General features: G+C 40.1%; 1 protein-coding gene across 5 annotated transcripts in view; it reads left to right on the top strand.

Annotated features, from left to right (window-relative positions):
* NFX1 (nuclear transcription factor, X-box binding 1) overlaps window positions 1–25,085 on the top strand; it is a 79,458-nt gene extending 54,373 nt beyond the window's left edge. The window contains exons 21-25 of one of the 5 annotated variants that reach the window (XR_010069900.1): window positions 8,871–8,937; window positions 13,342–13,487; window positions 15,899–16,040; window positions 19,517–19,618; window positions 21,106–21,134. Coding sequence is in view for 2 of the 5 variants with exons in the window: in XM_063325667.1 (XP_063181737.1) it covers window positions 8,871–8,937; window positions 13,342–13,487; window positions 19,517–19,618; window positions 21,106–21,181 (391 nt within the window). In the remaining 3 variants the exon portion in view is untranslated. Of the gene's footprint in view, window positions 1–1,512; window positions 1,633–8,870; window positions 8,938–13,341; window positions 13,488–15,898; window positions 16,041–16,462; window positions 17,174–19,516; window positions 19,619–21,105 lie in introns of those variants that run through there. The other 4 variants (XR_010069901.1, XM_063325667.1, XR_010069902.1 and 1 more) reach the window with 4 other exon arrangements.
* Window positions 25,086–25,645: the final 560 nt, after the last annotated feature.

Below are 25,645 nucleotides of genomic sequence, written 5' to 3'. Positions count from 1 at the left end.
TTGTTGGCATGACATTAGTTTTCACCAGCTCTGAGGTTTTGTAACAGCTGAATCTGTTTTGCTCTCGCTTCGCTATTGTAATGATACATAAGTTTCATATTTTTGTGAGGATGTCGTTGTCTTGAAAATCCTTTATTTTAATTTTCTGATGTGTTGAGATGAGTGAAAATTTTATCACACTGAATTTAAGAGTGAATTACCTCTTGCTTTACTTCCAACTTATTAGCCTACTGCAAAAAAAAAAAAGCTGAGTGTTTTCATTGTGGAGGCACTGTTTTATTAGTATTTGCGCTTAAATATGGTATTTTATAAGGACAGTTCTCTTAAGTGCATATAGAATATGTTTTGCTCTACCTCTTTCAGAAAACAAAGCAAACGTTTTCACTTTCTTAGTGTTGAATATCTTGTGTTATGTGGGTAGTCCAGTCCCCTCTTTTTTTGGAGTACAATGCAGTCTCACCTTCCTGTCAGCCATTCTCTACCCGTAGCGTAGTGTTCATCTTTCATGAACAGAACTGACCAGAATCATGCACTGTATTCCAGATAGTCTAACAGAAACCTTGAAAAGTAGCTTTAATGCTTCCACGCTTCTCTCTGAAAATATCTCTTCTCATTCATTCTGTGATTTTACTTGCATTTCCTTTGTAGCCACTTTATATTGATAATTCATGATAAACTAATACACCCAGGCTATTCATACTGATTCACAGCTTAAAGCAAAAGTTTTTGTTAGTCCTCAAGTCAATGACTTTGCACATTGAATTACTGGATTTCATTTAGCCAGTCTTCAAGAGAAATTAGTTTCTCTCTTTATTAAACATATCTCTCTTACATAAGCAAGAATCTGCAATTTTTAAAGCTTACTTCCTTGACTCCTTTTGATGATCTTTTATCTCAGCCATCTTGCAAAAGTCCTGGACTTCCCTTATAATGGCAGGATCTATGAAGTGTATCTCTTCCAGTATTTTTTTTTCAGGTAGCTCAGCATTCTGTATAAGTTTTGACAGATGCATTTATTCTTGCTTGAGCAGGCCGCTCCAGTAATGCAAGAGTTCAGGGCTTGTGGTTTTCTGCAGAGTGTAAGTTATACATCTATATATGGGATCTCAGAATGATGAGAAATACAACAGCCACCTTCCTGTGCATTCAGGGTCACTGCCTCAAGAAGGCGGCAGCTGCCAAAACAATGAGTACAGTGCTGTGATATTATCTGGTTTAGGGAATCCATTGATCTCTGAAGCTGATAACATTGTCAAGGGCTGAAAAAAATGCACATCTACAAATGAGAAAACTTGAGAAAGCTCTGAGAAAACTTGTGATTCTGAGCTGTAGTCTTTAATTACCAGAACCCTAAAGCTCCAAGATGCAGTACAATTCCAGGTAACAGGAAAAGGATGAGTAAATGGATGCCAAGATAACGTATCTCCTTTGTACGAGAGTGACAGGCGGCGGGCACACCAGCAATAGCACGGTGATGCTGCTGCATGCTGATGTTACTGATATGTTTTTTAGAATCTGACAAGGAGTCAGAAGAAGAGTCTCTACAGCATACAGCTTTATATGAGGAGATGTCCTGCTGCCAAGGGGAATCCATTTTGTATCATGGAGATGACTGTACCAGCACACCTGAGCACAGATCAGGGGGTAAGGATCCACTGGGTAGACATTTCAGCACTGACCTTTGTGAGAGGCCCCAGAAATAGACACAGAGAGCAAGCGAATGCTCAAGTTGGCCCATTGACATGAAGTTGGAAGGTAGACTGGCACAAGTATTAATGCCCAGTTTAACAAGGATGGTGCCAAGGCTGCTATTTGATGAATTAAGACTACTGGAGAAGGAGAAAAGGACATCTGGAATATCTGGACACGTGGAGCTACACAGAAGGGATTTTTTTAATTTTGTCATTGGCTGTGCAAGACCCCACAGCAGCTGCATGGACCAGGGAAATCTTGGATCAAATCGTTAAGTCTAGAGAGACACAGAGGGAGATGGGTCCTTTGTAGGCCCCTGAAAGAAGGGGCAGTGAGGGCAGCTTCTCAAGCACATGACTGGCAAACTGCAAGCATGGGATGTCAGTCAGAGGCAAAGTCTTGCACTGGCAAGTGTTGCAAGAATAAGGAGGTTTTTGGTAGAGGTATCAAAATCTGAGGAAAGCAAAAAACATACTGCAAGAACTGCAGTGAAAAACCAAGCAGAAAAATGGCAGTAGGCCTGCTCCTGCAATGCAAGGATGTGAGGAGAAGCCTGATGTACACCATTTATAGACACTGCACAGAAAGAAACAGTTTTCAAGTTCCACATAGCAAAATTTCAGTATGCCCACTGTCAGATCAGATGTGTTTATTTGAAGAACAACTTCATTTCCTTACTGTACATTATTTTTCATTACGTGTAGACACTTGCAGGTTACAACATCGGAGGTCACAATGAGCAGTTAGCTGTTTGTTTTGTCATAAGCAGTTGTAAATAGCTTAATTGAAAGAATTGTGCGAACATGATATCTGTGCTAGTAAGAAGTAACAATATTCCTTTTAAAATAAAACAACAACAAAACAACACATGTGGCAAAGCTTGGAAAACTTACTGTAAGAGCTCAGATTAGTAACCAAAAAGAATTAAAAATACGTAAGAAAATACTTCAGTCGGTTAACAGATACTCATCAATATACTGGGAAATGGAGACATTCCATTTGGTTTTGTTAGGGCAGTATGAATTGTACATTGGTTAATTTGTAAATACACAAGCAAATTCCAGCTGAGGATGACCACAAATGAAATTCCTCAGACAGGCTATGAGCAAGCTGTTGAGACACCAAAACAAGTGACCTAAAACTGCAAGACTAGAACTGGAGACAAGCACAGATGAGAATTAAGCAGTAGCCAGTTCTTACTGTCCCTGCTCACCCAGGTATCTGATCAGGATCATACAGAAAAGACTACTGAACCTGCAGGATATTTTTTTCATCTTGTTGTGAAATGATTTACAACGGGCTTCATTTTCTTCCTCATCTTAATGGATAGTTTCTGTTACCCTTGGCCTTTCAAGACCTTTGCTAACAGTCGAGCTTGCCACAGTTTCTTGGCAGCTGCAGGCTTCTTTTTGCCCTTCAGTGAAGAGTATGCTTCCTTGCATGGTGGCCTGACACTCCCCCCCTCTTATGTCAAAGCAGTCTAATGAGGTTTGCTCACAAATTTTGAAAGGAAAGACTGTGCACTGTTGAAAAGACACTTTATTTTTCATCTGGTGATCTCAAAGGGAAGTTCGATACTGTAAAGAAAATCTTACTTGTGCTTTGTCAGCCTTAATGGCAGAGGATAAAACAGCCTGAAGTCCTATTCTTCACTCCAAACATCTAGATACAGAAGATGCACCTTCCTGTTGGATTGCCTAGGCTGTTCACTGATGCATCCAGAACTCTCTAGGGCAATCAACACGTTTGTTGAGGGTATTTCTTTCAAAGGAAATGTTCAGATTAAGGAATACTGAAGTCTGCCATTTTCTTGAAGATTCCTCAAACCAAATTATGCTCTCTCAGAATCTTTTTGATGATTCCAAAGAAAAAGCAATTGTTCTGTCTCTCCCACCATCTGCACTGGCCTGCCTTCGTTGTTCCTGTCTGCTCACTCAGATCATCAGGAGGTGGCTCAGTGTTGTTCTTCCATGAATTTCTTCTATATGAAAGATTCTTGAGGTACAAAGTGCACATAAAACACTTGCCTCACCTTTGAATACGCATATGGGTAGTCACAGCTCTGCCATTGTGTAGTATAGAATCATAGAATTCTCTAGGTTGGAAAGGACCATTAAGATGGTCCTAATCATTAACCTAACACTGCCAAAACCACCACTAAACCCTGTCCCTAAGCACCAAGTCTACCTGTCTTTTAAATACCTCCAAGAATGGTGATTCCACCACTTCCCTGGGCAGCCTGTTCTGATATTTGATAACCCTTTCTATGAACAAATTTTTCCTAATATCCATCCTCCCATGGCGCAACTTGAGGCCATTTCCTCATGTCCTATCACTTGTTACTTGGGAGAAGACACCAACCCCCCCATCACTATACCCTCCTTTCAGGTAGTTGTAGTGAGCGATAAGGTCTCCCATCAGCCTCCTTTTCTCCAGGCTAAAAGATCCCAGTTCCCTTAGCCACTTCTCATAAGGCATGTGCTCTGACCCCTCACCAGCTTCTCTGGACATGCTTCAGAACCTCAGTGTCTCACTTCAAGTGAGGGGCCCACGGTATCGACGGTGCTGCCTCACCAGTACCGAGTACAGGGGAACAATCACTTCCCTAGTGCTGCTGGCCACACTATTCCTGATACAGGCCAGGATGCTGTTGGCTTTCTTGGTCACCTGGGCACACTGCTGGCTCATATTCAGCCAGCTGTCTACCAATACCCCCAGGTCATTTTCTGCCAGGCAGCTTTCCAGCCACTCTTCCGAAGCCTGTAACGCTGCAACGAGTTTTTATGACCCACGTGGAGGACCCGGCACTTGGCCTTGTTGAACCTCATACCATTGGCGTCGGCCCCTCCATCCGGCCTCTCCAGATCCTTCTACCCTCCAGCAGATCAACACTCTTGCCCAACTTGGTGCCATCCGCAAGCAAAAGGGAGTAAGGCGCTGCTTCTACTCTTTAGGGAGTCATTGGAACTAGGGATGTTAGGTGTTGCCCATGAAACTAATTTCTGTAAAGTTAATCTACTCCAATACGTCTTACCTTTCCCTACAACAAAATAACATTCTCTTCATCAGTTGATTTCTGCTTCCACCACACACCCCCTGGCCTTGTTCCCAGAAGAATATGCTTTCAGTTTTGTCTTCCTATTCGAGTACTTCAGTCTTTACTGTCTTGGGATTTCTTGAAGTTGAGAGATGTTCTAAGTATTTAGAAAAGAACCCAACCTGGTTGATTTCACTGGTGACTTACAGGTGATAACTCTGTTTTTATAGGCTTCTGAAGTGTTGATTTTTTTTTTTTTAACATATCCCCCAGTTTGCGAGCTGGTTCCTCAATAGGTTTTTAAATATTACACGTCAGGTGCTTGTGGATCCTCTCATTGGATTGTTAGTTCCATTTTTTTTCTTACCTCCTGTGATCTCTTCACCTTGAAATATGGGTGTTTATGGCTGGCATTCACAGAATCACAGAATGGTTTGGCTTGGAAGGGACCGTAAAGATCATCTAGTTCCAACCCCTCTGCCCTGGGCAGGGACACCTCCCACGAGACCAGGCTGCTCACAGTCTCATCCAGCCTGGCCTTGAACACCTCCAGGGATGGGGCATCCACAACTTCCCTGGGCAACCTGTTTCAGTGCCTCACCACCCTTACCGTAAAGAATTTCTTCCTGATACCCAATTTAAATCTACCCTCTTTCACTGTTATCCCATGTCCTATCATTCCACTCCCTGATCAAGAGTCCCTCCCCATCCTTCCTGTGGGCCCCCTTTAGGTACTGGAAGGCCACTATAAGGTCTCCTCGCAACATTCTCTTCTCCAGGCTGAACAACCCCAACTCTCTCAGCCTGTCCTCATAGTGCGTGCTCCAGCCCTCTGATTATATTTGTGGTCCTCCGCTGGACCCGTTCCAACAGGTCCATGTCCTCCTTATGTTGAGAACTCCAGAGCTGGATGCAGTACTCCAGGTGGGGTCTCAGGAGAGCAGAGGAGAGGGGCAGAATCACCTCCCTTGACCTGCTGGCCATGCTTCTTTTGATGCAGCCCAGGATGCAGTTGGCTTTCGGGGCTGCAAGTGCGCATTGCCTGCTCATGTTGAGCTTCTCGTCTGTCAGCACCCCCACGTCCTTCTCCTCAGGGCTGCTCTCAAGCCATTCTCCGCCCAACCTGTATTCGTGTCTGGGATTGCCATGACCCAGGTGCAGGACCTTGCACTTCGCCTGGTTGAACTTCATGAGGTTTGCACAGGCCCACCTCTCAAGCCTGTCAAGGTCCCTCTGCGTGGCATCCCTTCCCTCCAGCGTGTCGACTGTGCCACACAGCTTGGTGTCATCAGCAAACTTGCTGAGGGTGCACTCAATCCCACTGTCCACGTCACCGACAAAGATGTTAAACAGCACTGGTCCCAGTAATGACCCCTGAGGAATACCACTCATTACTGGTTTCCATGTGGACATTGAGCCATTGACTGCAAGCCTTTGAGTGTGACTGTCCAGCCAGTTCCTTATCCACCGAGTGGTCCGTCCATCAAATCCATGTCTTTCCAGTTTAGAGACAAGCATGTTGTGCAGGACAGTGTCAAACGCTTTGCATAAGTCCAGGTAAATTACATCTGTTTTATGATGTCATTTGACATGCTGATGTCATTTGATGTCTATGACATCTGCTGTAGCCCTGTCATAGAAGGCCACCAAATTTGTCAGGCATGATTTGCCTTTAGTAAAGCCATGTTGGCTGTCACCAGTCGCCTCCTTATTTTCCATGTGCCTTAGCAGAGATTCCAGGAGGATCTGCTCCATGATCTTGCCAGGCACAGAGGTGAGACTGACCGGTCTGTAGTTCCCTGGGTCTTCCTTTTTTCCCCTTTTTTGAAAATGGGAGTTGTGTGTCCCCTTTTTCAGTCAGTGGGAGCTTCACCAGACTGCCACAACTTTTCAAATATAATGGAAAGTGGCTTAGCAACTTCATGCACCAGCTCCCTCAGGACCCACAGATGAACTTCATCAGGTCCCATGGACTTGTGTACCTTCAGGTTCCTTAGATGGTCCCGAATCTGATCTTCTACAGTGGGTGGTTCTTCATTCTCATAGACCCAGCCTTTGCATCCTGCAACGTGGGTGGTGTGGTTGGAGTCCTTGCCGGTGAAGAACGAGTGGAAAAAGTCATTCAGCACCTCAGCCTTCTCCATATCCTGGGTGACCAGGTCTCCTGTCTCCTTCCTGAGAGGGCCCACGTCTTCCCTAGTCTTGCCTTTACCCCCGACGTACTTACAGAAGTTTTTCTTCTTGTCCTTGATGTCCCTGGCCAGATTTAATTCTGCCTGGGCTTTACCTTGCCTAATCTGGTTCCTGGCCACTCGGACAGTTTCTCTGTATTCCACCCAGTCAACCCGTCCTTGCTTCCACCCTCTGTAGGCCTCCTTTTTGCTTTTGAGCTTGTCCAAGAGCTCTTTGTTCATCTATGCATGCCTCCTGGCACTTTTGCCTGACTTCTTCATTCTTGGGATACACCGCTCTTGAGCACAGAGGAGGTGATCCTTGAATACTAACCGGCTCTCTTGGGCCCCTCTTCCCTCCAGTGCTTTATCCCATGTTACCCTGCCAAGCAGGTCCCTCAAGAGGCCAAAGTCTGCTCTCCTGAAGTCCAGGGTAGGGGGCTTGCTGCGTGCTCTCCTCACTGCCTGAAAGATCTTGAATTCCACCATTTCATGATCACTGCAGCCGAGGCTACCCTTGAGCTTGACATTCACCACCAGCCCCTCCTTGTCGGTACGGAGAAGGTCCAGCATAGTAGTATATGCTTTTTGACTCTCTGGAGTTAAGCTCATCCTAAAGGGATCAGTGGTTTTGGGTGGGGTTTTTTTTGTTGGTGTTTTTTTGGTGGGTTTTTTTGTTTGTTTTTTTTTTTGTTTGTTTGTTTTTTGTTGTGGGGGGTTTTTTTGGTGTTGTTTTTGTTTTTTTTTTTTTTTTTTTTTTGTTTGTTTTTTTTTTTAGGACCTGCCTGAGATTATTGCTGTCTTTCCAAAGCCTGATGTTGCATGGGCTGAGTGTATTTTATAGCCTATGTGTCCGGAGGCCCCTTTCTTTTTAACTCTAGAAGTCCAGATCCTTTTTGCAATTTTCCCAATGTAATACTTTTCTCCACTGAAGATCCAGGAGTTCTGATAACTACATGCAACGTGCATCCACTGTTACAAAACCTTGAAGGTTTTCCAGTGATGGGATGAGTCTGTTTGTACCAGTGATGAAGTGATGTTGGTAGCTGAGCTACTGAATGTTGCCACTTTGCATGTTTGCTTGAGACCGCTTGGTCTTTTGGATAATACATTCACTTCAGCATCCTGAACTTTGGTAGGGCATCTATCAGAGATGGTGGTGCCTGCTGTGGTAGGCACTTCTTGACTGACGAAATTCTGATGTCATTCACAAAGTGGTGGTGTGCCTATTTTTGAAGAAATAAGGTTATTTACTACTAACCAGCTTTGAGATATGAAATCTTCAGGCAGCCTTTTTTCCCCATGGGGATGGTGCCCTAACAAATAAAAAGGAGTTAGTTTACCTGTGCAAAGGTCACCCTTATATGAAAGACTTGACCTACTATGATTAAGCAAAGTTAAAAAAATAATTTTAAAAAGTCCTTAATGGCTTATATCAAGAATAATTTATTTTGCTTGCAAGTAGCCTTACGCTTCTGCTTTTGTTCTTTTTTAATTTGTTATGCTAGATAAGTTGAAGACCAAAGTCAATGCACTTATGCTCTGTCTTGGAAAAGAACTCCACTCTGTTTACCCAGTCCCCATTCTTGTGTCTAATCGTGTATTCTAATTAAGTCAATTGCCTTAATGACAAGTAATTTAAAAACACTGAAATGTCAACATTAAAATCTACATTATCGATTTGAAAATGTAGAATTGGATTGTCAGACAGTAGAGTTGTATCATAGAATTTTATGCTGGGTTCCAAGGGTTGAGGGGAAAATAATTCTTGATTTTTGTAACAGTGATGACATACTAACATTTTTTAAATTTAAATAATGTAATATATAAATCAAAATGTGCTCTCACTCCTGATGCTGTCAATTTAGTTATTTAATTTTGTTCTTGTTGAAAATAATGTTACAAAAGATGAAGATATTGTATCTTTGTACATTCTCTTGCCTCATTTACCTAGAATGCTGTTCTTGCAGGAAGGATTTAAAATTTGTGAGTGATATTGAGAAGGAAATGAGAATGCTTGTGGAAGCTGTGAATAAGGTCAGTATTCAGATATTCTGTATGAGTTATGGTAACAAACAGTTTTGTTTGGGGGGAGTTTGGTATTACTAAACTTTATTAATACTAATAGTTATGAGTTGACACTAGATCTGCTTGGGCTCCAATAGAGTGCACATTTTAATTATACATAGAACAAAATTTTTAGGAGACATAGTTCACTTTAGTGGATCTACAGCAGGATCACTTTGGTGACAGCCAAGCTTTATTTAAAGATTCAACTAGTGCTAAGCTTTAATGTATCAATGGATTATCATTAATTTTTGGATCTCCATTAATAAAGTATTAATTATCAAAGATGGTGTTTAAAGGTTCAGACTTTGAGGAGGAAAGCCTAGGTCTTTCTGATCCCTGTAGTGGAACATGCTCACAAATTTGCAGATACCTTCCTGCATTTGCCAGTGTGTGAGGTAGTCCTCCTCCTTCTTAGATGACAGCCTAACTTTCACAAGGCTGTCAGATTTGTTCTTTAACTGTTTAGATTCCTGATTACCAGTTTTCTGTTTAGACACCCATTCATTGATTACAGAATTCCCGTGCTTCTGCATGTGAGCCCTTCCTTTGATAACAGTAGATTGGCTTGTGCCCTGCTAGACGAGGATGTAGCTGTTTCAACGAATCACAGAATGTTTGAGGTTGGAAGGGACCTCTGGAGGTCATCATGTACAACCCCCCTGCTCAAGCATGGCCACCTAGAGCCAGCTGGCCCGGTACTGTGTCCAAATGGCTTTTGAGTCTTTTCAAGGATGGAGAGGCCACAATCTCCCTGGGCAACCAGTGCCAGTGCTCAGTCATCCTCACAGTAAAAAAAGTGTTTCCTGATGTTCAGAGAGAACCTCCTGGGTTTCAGTTTGTGCCCCTTGCCTCTGGTCCTGCTACTGGGCACCATGGAAAAGAGCTTGGCTCCATCTTCCATACACCCTCCCTTCATGTAATTATACACATTGATAGGATCGCCCCTGAGCATTCTCTTCTCCAGGCTGAACAGTCCCAACTCTCTCAGCCTTTCCTCAATGGAGAGATGCTCCAGTCCTTTAAGCAACTTTGTGGCCCTTCACTGGACTCTCTCCAGTATGTCCATGCTTGTCTTGTACTGGGGAACTCAGAATTGGACACAGTACTCCAGGTGTGGCCTCACCAGTGCTGAGTAGAAGGGAAGGAGCACCTCCCTCGGCTTGCAGCAATGCCTAATGCAGACCAGGATACCGTTAGCCTTCTCTGCCACATGGGTACATCACTGGCTCATGTTCAACTTGGTTTCCACCAGGACCCCCAGGTCCTTTTCTGCTGAGTTGTCTTCCAGCTGGGTGGCACCCAGCATATACTGGTGTGTGTGGTTGTTCCTCACAAGGTTCAGGACTTTGCACCTCTCCTTGCTGAACTTCATGAAGTTTCTGTCAGCCCACTTCTCCACCCTGGATGGCAGTATGCCCCTCTGGCCTATATCAGTCAATCCTCCCAACTTTGTGTTATCGGCAAACTCACTGAGGGTATACTCTGCCCCATCATGCACATCACTAATGAACATGAAATGAACATCACGAAGATGTTAAACAGGACTGGACTGAGTATGCAGCCTCCCTTCTCTCCCCCAAGGTACACTGGTTACAGGCCTCCAACTAGACTTTGTGCCGCTCATCATCACCCTTAGGGCCCAGCCAGTTTTGAATCCACCTCACTGTCTGCTCAGCCAGCCCCTGCAGCAACAGCCTGACTGGCTGTGGGGCTCTTAATGGGAGACAGTGTCAGAGACCTTACTGAAGGCCTGGGAGAAACTAGCCACTCCTCTCCCCTCATCTAGCAGGCATGTCAGTTTATCATAGAAGTCTACCAAGTTGGTCAAGGATGACTTCCCCTCGTTGAAGCCATGCTGACTGCTCCTGAGGAGTTTCTTGTCCTTTGTGGAAGGAATGAATCTGGAAGTGCGTTCCAGGTTGAGCTGCTCCTTCACTTTCCCAGGGGTCGAGGTGAGGCTGACTAGCCTGTAGATCTGTGTGTCCTCCTTTCACATTGAAGATGGGGGTGACAGCATGTGTGTAGGCCATGGTTTGACTTTCTTTTCCTTCTAAATGGTGGCGTGTATGGTGTAAAAGGGAACATGTCCCTTGCAAGGTAAAGTTAACCTGGTCTTCTGCTCAATTCATCGTCTTGCATACCTTTTCTTTTTATTTTCTCCCTTGTTTCATCTTGCAACCCACAGGTATTTATGTTGTCTTGGGCATGTCTCATTCAGGCCTGTGTCCAACCTGACAAGTGAACTCCCCCTTTTTATGGAGGCAAAGATTGGATTAATATGTTTGACATGGCATTATGCAAGGAGACGGTTTTCAGTTGTTGTTCTGCCATGATTCCTAAGTCTTCCTTATGCTTGAGTCTGTTCAGTTATTTATCATGACTCATAAATCCTTTCTGACTAAAGTTGTGGCTCATTTTCTTTGTTTCTGAATGTAGAGCTTTACTTGGTTGTATTAAATGTATTTTGCATGCTAGTCTATCAGGCGTTCAGGTTACTCTGCCTATATCAGTACTATGTCTTTCATACTGATTACTTATGCTTACACATTTCATTTTGACTGTTTTCTTTTTTGCATTGTGCCTTTGGAGATACCAACTTCAGCTTAATTGAATAAATGAGTAATAAAAAGGATTTTGATATTTAGAAGTTTTAGCATTAATGTGGTTCAGCTTTATTTATCATTTTATGACTTTGCTTGCCTCATGAACATCTGTTCCTCTAGACTCGTCAGCATGTACTCATCTAGCATAGCAGAGTTGTCATTGTTGATATATGTAAGCAGACAAGACAGGAAACGTATCATCCAGCTCTCTCTGCATACGGATAGATATTCTGATGTTTTTCTGAGAGTGGAGCCATCACCGCTTTTTTAAAGCAAGTGTGACTAGTCATCATAAGTAGGTACAGAATCTGTAGAGTTTTCTTCATTCAAATGCTTGTCTGTGTGCTGGAAGTGTTGTGATAGGTGGAAGGTTTATTATATTTATTGTCGAGTAAAGATTATATCCTGACAGCATGCGATTACCCTGAAGACTTATGGACAAGATTGACCAGAGTTTCTGGTCCAGTTAGTATTCATAAGTTAGCTATTTTACAATCTAAGGGAAGACAGATATTAACCCTCTATTTACAGGATAGCTACAATGTACCTCTGATGTACATCTTGCTCTATTACATATGGTCTTTACATTAATTTAGGTGACCGACCTTTTGTAAATCCACATTGACTACTCCCAGGGACCTTCTCCTTCATGTACCTAAAAATGGCTTCTAAAAGGACTTGCTCTATGATTATTTTTTTTTTCCCCTCAGGCTTTGAAGGGTAGCTGATCAACCTCTAGTTCTTGGGTTGCGTTTTTGGTTTTGGGGTTGTTGGTTGGTTTTTTTAACATAATTACAAACATTACCTTTCTCTAGTTCATAGGGTTCCTACCCCGTTCTCTACAAACTTTCAGAGATGATAGATCATCCTGGTTTCTCAGAGCCTTTAAATGCACTGCCAGGAACTTGTATAGGTTGGGATTTCTCTAGAAATCCTTGACTCAAGCTTATTCTGCTACTAGTAGTTTGTCTTCCCCTTCAACCCTGCCTGTAGACCCCAAGACCTAGAAGACTTTGTTGGTGACAACCAAGGCAAAAGCTGAAGCAGCATCTTGAGTCCCTGAAGCAGACTGAAGCACTGAGTGTCTCATCCTCACCCACACTTGCTGTTACGAAGCCACCCAGTCCATTAGGACAGGGCTCATAGGGCCCTGCTTTTTGTTTGCTCTTTTACTGTTTATATAGCAATCAGTGTAGAGTCAATCATTATCACTCTTTAACTGAAATTAAAACTACAGTTTTGTTTTTATTTAATAAAAAGTCTATTGATGCCATTGCATGACAGATTTTGCAGATAAATAGCTTCTTTGGTAGAGGGAAGTGAGAAATTAATGTAGCTATGTGCAGTATGTGCATTGTAAAGCCAGTCTGAAAATAAAATTAGATGTAATTCAAAATGGGCAGATCATTCTGAAAAATAAAAATTTAGAAAAAATCATTTTATAGTGCTTCTTTGGGATACAAATAGAATGGATGAATTTGGGATTTGTATTTCAAACTTAAAAGATACGTGTGTGTGTATACTTTGAAGTGATGGAAACAATAGAAGACATGTAATTTAATTTTGGGGAAATGGACATTTTTAGATGAGCTTTCTGTCAGTACTGAGGTATTAGCAATTTGTGGTACTAATTTTGTCATAGCAGCAAAATTTTAGAGGTATAAGCACTTTCTTTTTTCTTGTTTTCTTCCCTCTGCCCCCCCCACCCCCCCCAAGGAAAACTGTACTACTTTTTTTTTTTAAAAAAAACCTTTTCTCTTGAATTCAGGGCAAGAATACAAAGAAGAGCCATTGTTACCCACCAATGAACAGAGATCACCGCAGAATCATCCATGAATTAGCTCAGGTTTATGGCATTGAAAGTGTGAGCTATGACAACGAACCAAAGCGTAATGTTGTTATCACTGCAGTGAAGTATGTAATTCATCATTGTTTTCAAGTCTATTAACTATAGTTTAAATAACTGTATGTTTTTATCACTTACTCAAATGAGTTCATTTATAATGCAATTTGCAACAGTAACTTCCAGTAGAATTTTTTTAAAGCAGTTTTTAAATTGATAATTTCATAGGCTTCTACTTCCACTAGTCAAGTAAATCTTCAAAGAAGAAAACCCAATTGGAAAAGCTAAGAAAAGGTTTTGCAAGGCTGTCCTCTGTTCATCTTAGCAGTAACTTTTCATCCTTTTGCCATCAGCTAAATTTGATAGAGGAATCAAAGATAAGAAATTTCATAAAATTTCATGAAAATCAGTAGCTGGGTTGAGAAGTCATACCTAAATCTGCACCCTCTTTGAAAAATTCTGGTATTGGAACTTACTTGTTCTCCATCTATCTGAACCTGTGTCATGGTTTTGGCCAGGTTGGCCAATGACAAGACAACAGATGCTCTCCCCCACCTCTCATTCCAAGGAGAGGAAGAAGAGAGATAAAGAGAGTTATGAGTTTAGAACAAAACTAAACTACTTTAATGAAATACTAACAATAAAATAAAAAGGAAATAATGAAGTAGATGTAATGTATACAAATATATACAAAACCATATCAAGCTCCCAGGGAGATGTCACCAGCCAGCATTGGTAAAGTTCCAGACTGGATTCAGTGATGGATGGGAACTGGATTCTGGATCTTCATTGAGGAACCCATGGATTGGGATCAAAGGTAGACAAACTGACAGGATCATCCTCAGACATTGGAGAAAGTGGCAACCCTTTGCTCCCTCAGCTTTTATACGGAGCGTGGCAGATGGGATGGAATACCCAATTGGTGTTTTGGGGCACCTGACCTGTCCACTCCTCCCCACAGGTGCAACCCCTCCACAGGGCAACCAACCAGCCAGCTGACCCTGGTTGCCACAACAAGAAGTAAGAGGAAAAGCCTCTCCCACTGAACAGAAGGTTGGCTCTGCTCCACCCCAAACCAGGACAACCTGCCACAGAGCATACTCCTGGAATTTCTGCAAATTGAAGAGATTTCTAAGCAAAACTGGAAATACTTGGAGAAGACCCACAGAAAGCAGTTCATATTAGAAAAGGAAATGAAGGGAGTATAGCTGGGGGAAAAGCAAGGTGATTGCAGTGGAGCCATAGGATGGGAAGGCTTCCTTGATTCTGCTGCTCACTGGGCAGCATATTTAGTTTAGGACTGTCAGATTGTGGTTCTTTGGCAATCAGTTGTTTTCACCTGTAGATACCGACTGTAGTTATAAAAAACTGTCACCTTCTGTGCTACTGGAATGCCATGAGCTGCTCCTGAGCCTGTTCTTGGGTTGGTAGCTTAGCTACAACCTTGATTTCTTCAGACACATGGAGTACAATTTTGATACCCCTTTGTGTTTCCATGAAACAATTTAAGGTACTCTTTTGGTTTGTAGTAAAGGAAGGTGAGAAAGAAAACGTATTTGAAAAAGCTTATTTAAGAAAAATAAATAAATTGGGACGGGGGGGAGGTGCGGGCAGGATGAGAAATTAGTGAAGAGGATAAAGTGTCAGAGAATAGTGCAGGACAGGTGACTATGCTTTAGAAACAAAGACGTATCCTGCAACTTGAGAATGGGAGGCCTTCCTCTGTGGTTTTAGGAGAGATTGACACTTGCTCCTTCCCTTGTCCAGGGAACAGTGTACCATGCAAAACACTCATGCTGCTGTTCGACCACTGCGAGTTTTACAGACACCAGGTGGTCTACTAAGAATATTCTTCATCTGCATAGCAATGTTTCTTATTTCAGTGGATTCATCCAAAGCTTCTTTTCATTGTTTCTTTATTTGCCACTTCTTTGAGACATAAAAAACACTGAAGCCTCAGACAAGTGATAGCTCAAGGTCCAGGATGGTATTTTTGAGTATTTCGCTGCTGAAGAAGCTGTTGCTTCTTCAAGTCCAGGGGCTAGTAGTCACCAGAAAGTTCAAGTGGTTTGCATTTTGTTTTATTCTGTTTTCAGCATTCCCTGTGGAATTCCATTATGAGCACTTCCGAGTATAGATAATTCAAAATGATGCTAGGCAGAGAGGCCATTCTTCCTCTTCACACACCGTTGTTGTGTCATTGAAATGGTAACATCACCATACAGGTTGGTCAGAGGAGTGAGAAAGTCTCCTTGGTGCTAAGAAAGCTTCCTCCAACCAGACTTCTTCCCCTTCTGGATCTCTAGGAGCAAACACCACAAATCTGCTTTGCCCTCAGCCCCTGCCTCCATCATCATTCCACCACATCAGCAAGAGCTGGTCATATTAGCTGGATTAGAATCATTGATGTACAGCATTGCCATTGTCTAACCACATAGAGAGCATTCCCAGTGTTGACTGTCAATGTTGATCTGAATTACAGTTCTAGTGTCATTTGAAGTATAAGACCGACTCTGAGTGAATCCTTGCAAGTGCTTCTCTTCATGCTTCCCTGTTGGCCATCTTTGCAGTCACCATCTTTTGAGCAGTTGCAATACCAGATTCCTTCTGAACCAGGTTCAAAGGTAATGTCCAGGCTGGTATGGTGAAAAGGGGAAGGCCTTTGTCTCCAAGTTGACGCATGTGCTTCAGTCTACCTGTCAGTGGTTTCTTGAAGTCTTTTACTCATATGGATTTATTTCTCCTATGAATAACTCTGGATGCCAGAGCCTGTTAAGAGGTGTCTCCTTGTTTTTATGCAACGACCAGTGTTTAAACAGCTTGTGTGAACTTGAGACACCCTGGAAGTGTTTTTGAGAACATTTGTCCCTGTAAGACCCATCCTTTTCCTGGTCCATCCAGGAAGAACAGTAGTGTCAGTCTCTCCTCACAAACAAGGGAGGTTTTAGGAAGGTGACAGGGTCCCTGAATGCTGTTCTCATTGAGAAAACCGCATCCTGCCGCAGTCTCATAGATGTGTTCTCTATTATTATTATTCTTCACCCAGGATTTTGTTTCCTTTCAATAAAGTCAGTCTGGAGACAGTTCAGGAATGGTTACCTAGCTGCAGGCTGCACAAGACTAGCAGAAACAAACACCTAAAGAAATTAAACCCCCTGTAACTACATGGAACACCCTTATCGGATCAGTTGCATCACAGAAGGTAAAAACCGTCAATCCCAGTGGCAGACTTGAAAGGAAATTATATGCTCTAAGGAAACAGAATTATACTTTGACTTCTTTAAGTTTCTCTGGACACATTTCACTACTTGATCTCCAGGTACAAGTTCATTTTACTTAGTAAGTTAACTGTCTCTGCAGCCTTTCTGGTATCTGGAATAACTTCACTTCCAATTTGCAGAAGTTCTGATGACTTCCTGAAGGTGAAGGTAAACACTCTATCACTTCAAGGTCTTTTATTCTACCCTTCACTCTCTAGGAATTATCTTCTCTGCCATGAGGAAAGAGCTAACTTCCTCACCAACCCCTTTGCAATCATAAAAGCCTTTTCCAATGAGTACAGCTCAACACCTCTAACCTCTAAAGCTTTTTGAGCAATTTAAGCACAAGTAATTCTACAGGTCACCAGCCAAGGTGGTTTTAACAGCAGTCCTGCTCCAGAAAAGAGCTGCATCTCCTTCTTACTATTTTTCCTTCAGTCTTGACATTGTTTGCCCTGAGAATAGTATGTGTTGCCTCTTGACGGCTTATAACATAGAATATATGAAGTCTAGACAATCAGGAGATTGTTTGGGGGCCACTTGCTTCATTATTCTACCCAAACTGTATCAGCTTTTGGAGACACTTCTTTTTTTTTTAAAAAAAACAATTAATAGAAATATTCACAGAATTGTGGGGAGATTGGAGTCAGTTGACCTGTGTGTCACCAAGGTATATAGGAAGTGGTGTACGTTTTGCTTGAGAGTGAGTTGGTAGATTTTTGTCTCTAAAGCCTCCGTGGCTTGAATTGGTGACCTGTGTTTGCAAGACTTTGCAGTTCATGTGAACAGCCTGTCAGTACTCAGTTTAAAACAATACTGAAATGGAGTCAGGGATCATTGCTTCGTATTTAGTGGACTTCTGACTTACCTTGCGAATGTTGCGGAGTTTTTCATCTGCACTGCCACTGTATCACAGGAATTGGCCATTATATTTTCAGAACTGATGGAAACAAGATATGATGGAAATAATTCAAATATGACGGAAATAAGACAAATACTTAATTTTTTTTAAGCTCTGAAATGAACTAGTGTTTATCTATGTACTGATGTGAGATTTCAACTCCTTAGAGCTCTGAGGGAGGTGGGGAAAAATATGAATTACCAAGTATGTGACAAAGCATGAAACTCAACACATGTACGCTTCTGGAATCATAACAATGTACAAGCCATCGTTTTGCAGTATTTTTTGCTATTTGAAATGTAATTTTGAAAGAAACAAGATGAACTTGAAGGTAGGAGTTCAACGTGATTAGTAAACACAGAGAATCTTATGGTCTAGAGTTTATTTAAAAAATCATTAATAAAATGAACAAGAAGGAAACATTATTTAGTGAATGACATAGAATCGTTTAGGTTGGGAAAGACTCTTAAGATCATCAAATTCAACAGTTAACCTAACATTACCAAGTCCACCATTAAACCATATCCCTAAGTGCCACGTCTACATGTCTTTTAAATACCTGTAAGGATGGTGACTCAACCACTTCCACGGGCAGCCTGTTCCAATGCTTGACAACTCTTTCAGTGAATAAATTTTTCCTAATATCCAATATAAACTACTCAGATAGAAATAGGAAAGCAATCCAGTTTAGCGTACCAGAACTAGTTTGATCTTAAAATGTCAGTAGCATGGATATAGAGGAAAGTTCAAGAAGGGTAAGAAATTGAGCTTGAAAAGGTTTAAGAATTTGTAATTTATTCAGCTTATTTGGCCCCCGGAAAAGATTAAAAAGAAACTTTGAATGGAGAAGATGCTGATAGTGGAAGGTTTTTCAGTCTTGCACTTAAATCATAACAGTGACTGGAAGTTGAAATAAAGCAAGCTCACTCTTGAAAATGGCTCATGAATTTATAGGAAATTTTAAGACCTCTCCACAGCCTATACAGTGTCTTTGGTAATTATTTTTTTTTAAAATCCTTCCTCTTTCTCCAGCCAGTGCAGCCTTTGGACATGGATTGCCACGCTGAAGTTGAGTGTGCTAGTTGAGTGTAAAGTTGAGTTTATGCATGCTGAAGTATGCTGTCTTCCTATATTGTCACCTTATCCTGCCCTGCTCCACAGCCACAGGGTTGCCCTTGCATTGCAGATGGTACAAGCACAATTGGGATGCTTCATTGCGTGGTCATGATCACGTAATAGATTGTAACTAGTGTGGAGGGCAGGAAGAGCTGATTTTTTGTTTGCTAATGTGTAATGTTATTTTCCTGATCTTTTTCGCCTGAGCTAGCTGAGAAGGAAGAGGCAGTATTGCTGCATTGTTACTGGGAGAGTACTGCATAGCAGGGCTAGTTTGAGTAGAGTGATAAGTGTAAGTTTAACATGACTTACTGCCAGAGTTTAAGAACGTGTTTCCAAAACGTTAGATAACGCGTTGTGGAGATGCAGCGAACTGTGTTCACATGATACTGAGTTAAGCTAGTATCCATTCTGCGAAAGGACAGATACATGTTGCCCTAGAACGCAAGTATTGCATTTTTGGTATTTTAACAGTTTATCATGCTGTGCACTTCATAGTAGAAATGAGTCGTGCATTTCACATGCAGAAAGGAAGGAGTCTGGGTACCAATACTTAAATCTAGTAAGCTGTTTGTACATCTTTTATAGACAGCGATCAAGAGACATTTAGAATACTGGATATCTTGTTCTCGGTAATGAAAATGGACTTTGCACACTATTGCTCTCTGTGGGTGGAAAATTAAATATTTGAATAGGTGATTTAAGTATACAAGTATAAACTCTGACACCGGCACTGCTATTTACAAACGTAACTCTTTTACCCTCACTCCTTAATAAATATAATTTCCTATGGAATTAAATACCCTTTCTTTTCTTTTTCTAGAGGGAAATCCATTTGTCCAAGCAATACCTTAACTTCTGTGCTAGATAAAGAAATGCAGAGCAGGCCTCCACCACCTATTCCTCATTACAAACAAACAGATAAGTAAGGAATTTGTTTTTAAAAGAGTATTCTTCAATTTTGTGCTGAGTTACCAGAGGAGAATGTTCCTGAGCTTCAACTTTATACTCCCTGTTTCTTTGTTCCCAACACACGCACAGCTTTGGAGCTTGCAGCCTGCACCAAGATTTTCTTTCCACAGAAGAGAACCTGAAATTAAGTGCTAAAAAAATGTTGGATTTACTGTGTGATATTTGAGTGGTAAAATAACAAATATTGTGGACTTTTGTATTATTTTTTAATAAAGATTAGACAGTTAGGAAGAAATGGCTGTTTTGGAGTTTTTGGGATGTTTTTTACCTTTAACTTTTCTGTGTAAAAGAGTAATTACTGGCATAATATTATTTATTTGGATAGATTACACAGTTGTCTGTGTACTGTGTACTACCTGAATTATCATTTTTCTCAGATAGTGAAAACTAGTGAAGATGGGATATATAAGGCTTCTTGGTGAATAGTTTAATAGAATGGTCTTTGTATGACCAGCCAGCTTCAGGTACCTATAGTCCATCTCATAATTAGGAATGTTTATAATGGATATCTTATTCTTTGTTCAAGTTTACCTTTCATAATGTTTTTCCCCAAAGTTATTTCCAAATTAACATTTGAAATCGTGTTCTGTGAAGTACCATTTGCAGAAACGGACAACTTACTGCAGTATTATTATTATAGCTATTGGGTGTTTAAGGTGCTGCTAGAGTACAAAGTAGGCTGTCCTGAGAAAATTTAAATTGTTTCAGAACTAAGTATCTAGAGCATAACACATGTCTAAAATGACTGTAACTCAATGTGAATTTTAAAAAGGTTGTTACTCTTTATTTCCACTTCTGTGGGATTCCTGTCTTCAGTGACCCTAACGAAAGGGGCTTATATGGTAAAATTAAATTTTAAAAAAGGTTTTAGCCATTTATTTTTAATTACTAGAAGTGAAATTTCTTTAGAGGTGGTTAATTCTACAAAATCTTCCAGAAGATCTCATAGTGTCTTATGGAAAAAATCTTTATAGTGTTTGGATTTGATATTACCATTGGTATTAGTATTACCATTTGGTATTACTCCGGCTTTTAAAAGTGAGCAGATTTGGTCATCAACTCATTTCAACAGTATTTCTTTTGCTCTGTCTTTTAAAAAGGCATGTTGAACATTTAGTCTTCGGTACAGTATCGTTTTTGTAGTAAATATCACCAGTAAGTGTTATTTTCTGGTAAAACATCAAAACAAATTCTATCAATTCAGCCACACATTGATGTACATTAGTTTAATAAAGTATATGTTTGTTTCCAAAAATCAGTTAACAAAGGCTTTCTGGAGCGTTAAGGTACTTCCATTAAAACATAACTTAGAAATGCATGCCATTTACCCATGCAGTGTGCATGTGCACGCCAAGACATTATGGGAGTTTATGATTTCCGTTTACTTTGTATCATTTTTTTCATGTGGGTGAGTAACATCTAATATTCTTATAATTTCAGGAGTTGTGGAACCAGTGGTTTATCCAAACCATTAAAAGAAGAGCCGATAATTGACTACTTTGATGTCCAGGACTGAAGTGATTGATGTAGAATTATGATACAGAAGCTTAGAGGTGAAGATACTAAATTATTGTGTGAGGTATTTTTTGGTTATCTGTCAAATGATCAATTGTTCAGCATATTAGTGATTTAACATCTAAAGTTAGATTGGTTGTGATACTTTTAAAAGTTAGGCATTTTTACAGTTTATGTAACTACATAATACCTAACAGTAGTATAGCTTTTTAAACCTGGGTTTGGTGCAATTTTTTATCTGATGTGCTGTCAGAATGATGTAGATTTGCATTGATGCCTTTAAAGTGAGAGAACTGGTAATCAAATATATTTTTGGGGGTAGTAAGAACAACGAAAAAAACTTATTTTGACATGTCCCACACAACTTAAAATGGGCTAGAAATAATCTGTGTTAAAAGTACTGATGGGAATATTCTTAAAGTGTTTTCATATGTTATTAATTAATTTTTGTGTTAATGTGGTAAAATTAAGAATATATACACTAAATGCCCATTAAGAGCACAGACTTCCTTTGTTATCTGAAGAACCAGGGTTTGGGGAAGATGGAGAATTAAGACTTATTTTGCTTTATCTCAAGTTTGATGTGTAAAACAAAAACAAACAAACAAAACAAAAAAAATCCAAAACCAAGCAAAACAAAAAAAAATCCACCCCTAAAAAAACAGCCCAGGAAAATAATTAATACTTTGTTATTCAAGACCTTGAACAAAATCAGACTTTGTTTATTATTTTGGTGTTCTGTTTGGTTTAATTTATATTTAGATATGTTAGTTTGATGGTCTTATGATTTGGGGGTTTTTTTTGCATGGTTTTACTGGGAGTTTGTAATCTTTTTCTCTACTGTGCAAGCTTAAGGTGAATGTGTGGAGTTTGGTTTAAGTGTGTTATGAATTTGGAACAATATTTGTAAAATTTATAAGACAATCTGTCTAAAATGTTTGGCACTGGAAGATCTCTGTTGTATGGGAAATGCTTTTTGTTTGTACAAAATGGGATGATGGTTTCAACAGTGAAAGATACCAAAGTTGGTCTCATAGATGGTGAGTTGTTTTCAGGTGATGAGTTAAGGTAGGTGAGTAGCTCTCTGCGAGAGGAGATTGTAGGTCTGATTCGAAGAAGTGGCACAGCTCTGAATTTGAGTAATAACTGTTCACTTGAAGAGAAGGTTTTTTACATTAATAACTTCATTAACTTTGATGCCGATGCACTCCGTTTCTTGTTCATTGTGGCTGGCTACATGTAGCACTAGAGGTGAGTGCCCTGTACAGCTTCGGAGGCTGCTGCTAAAAAGGGTTTAGCATACTGAAGAAAGAGATCTAGCAGAAGACTTGTTATCTGTTGCTGATTTAATTTTCAGCCAGCTCACTATGGTGTAGTGTAAGATTTGTTGACAAGGAAATGGAAGAAGGCAGTTATCCATGCTTAGATTCACTTACAGTTAGCACATGACCCTGAGCCTTAACTGTGAAGCCGTCTGTGGCTACATTTCATCTTCAACACCTTGTGAAACGTGAAGGAATGAGGAGCAAACCTTGCAGACCATATTTATTCCCCAAAATGTTTTGAAAATTAAAATGCATGCTGTTATTGCCTATTTTTGTAGGAGCTTATTATTTCACTTTTAAAAAAATATGCGCTCTTACATGTTTCTAAGCATTTGAAATGCATATGTTTCAGATAAAACAGTTACCAGAAGGACTTTCAATCCTCAAGTGTTTAGGCTTTTAGTTTGCATGTAGTTGTTTAAATTGGTTTCACCTTTTTTGCTTAATATTTTGTGAATGGAAATGAAAAATAAATTAACATATCTTATATTGCCCTTAATTTCTTAAGCAAATTAATGTTTGATTCTACAAGGTGTACCGCTTTGCTGAGTTCAGCTGATGAAATAAGTTGCTCAGCATCTTTCCAGGAATGTATTTCTTCAGTCCCTTTGTTGTGAGGAGTGAATCTATTCCAGTGCTTGCAGACAAGTGCCAGCTCAATGTGGCCAGACAAAGGCTAATTCTGGTTTTGAAACTAAACCATGTTAATATAGTACTGTTTTCAAGCTAGTTAGGGAGATTGCACATAATTATACTGCAAAGGTAGCTTCTGGACAAGAGCTGGCACACACGTCCAGTGAGCTGAGAGTTTATAGTTAGGTGGACGTACACTGGAGTACACGCGGTTGGTATACCATAGGTAGACCTAACATTACAGAAAACCAAAGTGATTTAGTTGATAATAAATAGAATAAAGCTGAAACCTATTAACACAGTTGCACATGAATATAGCTAAAACTTCACGTTTGCACCTCTGATTTGAAATTTAAAACTTAAAAGGCTTTAATGACATAATATTTAGCTCTGCGCTTCGAAATTTTTGTCAGATTATGGCTTTAACGTAAAAATGTGAACCTTGGTGGTGAGATGCACTTCAGCTGTCAAGTGCTTTGCCACTGCTTTTAGTAAGAAAAGCCAGGTAGTCTTCAGCTTCTCTAGATGAGACGAATAATTATTACCGAATCTGTTCATACTGAGAAGTCATAATTCTCATCACTAAACCTCTTAACTACATGAATGTTAAAACGTTTTTATAGATCTGTATGTTACACATCTCTAAATCGTGGCTCTCGGAACATATCTGTAGTTATGAAGCAAGTCACGTGTACAGAAGCATTTATTTTGAAATGCATTTTAATAACTTGGTTAAAAACATGACACCATACATTTACCCTGGAAAGTAATACCAAAAAGAAAGTATTGATGTCTTTCTTACCAGAACATAGTTACATAGCCTTAAGAAGGAACTCAGCAAAGTTTAACAGTGGTGCTCTCCTCTCTGTTCTGGTTTGCTTTTGCTGCAATGTATCTGTGACTTTCATATGGAATAGTACTAAAGCAGTAGTTTTGATATCTGTGATAACTCATCATCATATTGCATGTGTGCCTCATGGAAATATTTTTCAAATAGCTATTTTGTAAATCTGAGCTGGCCTTTACAGCTTTTATCTAATAGAAAAATGAGTGGATAAAAGAAATCTTTGCATCAATGAAGTCAGTGGCAAAAATCGCATTGATATCAGTGGAACCAAGACTTAAGCTTTGGTATGCTAGTCATTTTCCACAGTCCTAAGAATAATATTGTTTCTTGTAAATTTATTTGAAAAAAGTACTCTGCAATAAACATATTTTGAAATAAATGGTGTCAGTTGGAATTCATGCAACTTCATGAGATGCTTTTAAAACTGTGTATAAAATAGGCAGATACTTTGGCATTTTGTCTGTGCTATTACCTATCTATATTGTTTAACATGTTTAAAGCGCTCTGAATCTTCAGTGCTTGGGTTTAACCTAAAGTTGTGCAAGATGCGTAAGTAGACTTCAAAACCACTGTTTCTATGGCAGTTTTGTACCATATCTGCTGCATAATGAAATGAGCAAAGTAAAACTGTTCCAAAACATTTATTCTTAAGTTATTTGTTGAAAGGCGTATATTTCACTTGATTTTTTCAAGTTAATGGTATAAAATTACTTTCTTTATGAATCTGAAATAAATCTAAGTCCAGTGCTTTAGAATTGTTTGCCAGCTTTGTTTTGGTATTCCAAAGTTGGAAGACTGGGTTATCACAGAGAAACAATGAAGATTTAAATGGAAGTTTCGAGAGTACTTTTCCTAAAATTTTGAAGTATGAGGTGTGATTCCTGGATTTGAAGTGATTTTAAATGAATGCTGTAAGGAGAGCGAAGCAAGTAAAGAGGGACTCCCCAGGGAATGGAAAGTAAGGATTATCTGCTGCCTTCTTGGGATTCAGAAGTACAGGAGAGGTGATTATGTGACTAGAAATGTACATGTTGGTTATCTGAAAAACTATATACTGTGTCAGCATAAATGCTACTTGGTAATAAAGTGTATGATTTTAACTCATTGTCCCTTCATTGTAATGGTGACTGTAAAGAACAGTGGTATGGGGGAAGGAAGTGAGGGCTAATGTCACTTAAAAGTCCCTGTAGGCATTAGATTTAACAAATACAGGATGACCAATTTTGGGTGTGTGTGAAAACTTTGCCAGCACAGTTCAGTAGATGGCAGGGAGACTCAGAAAGCAAAGACTCTGAAAATCAGAAATCTGAAATTATTTGACTGCTTACTCCTCAGATTTTATAATACCGCGTAATGCATCTCCAACAGCAAAAGTCACAGAAATAAAGAATAGCAGCAAAAAATTACAGTGGCCTGACCTGATATTTCAGATGGAGTGCAAGAAGTCTCAAAGAAATTCAAGCAATTATCTGAGATTGAAGAGTTCTTGAAAGATAGCTGAAAAACCTTTTGTCTTACTGCCTCAACTGCCAGTAAGCTTGGACTTTCTTTTCAGGATATTTTGGAGGTTGAGGATGGCATGTTGCAGGTATGTAAGCATTGCAAAACAGATCTTAATTGGAAATCTCTGCCTGAAGAAAATACTTGCACTTCAGTTCAG

Source organism: Chroicocephalus ridibundus, chromosome 2 (genome assembly GCF_963924245.1).
Source record: "Chroicocephalus ridibundus chromosome 2, bChrRid1.1, whole genome shotgun sequence".
Taxonomy (NCBI): domain Eukaryota; kingdom Metazoa; phylum Chordata; class Aves; order Charadriiformes; family Laridae; genus Chroicocephalus; species Chroicocephalus ridibundus.
This window is presented reverse-complemented; position numbering and strand designations above follow the sequence as displayed.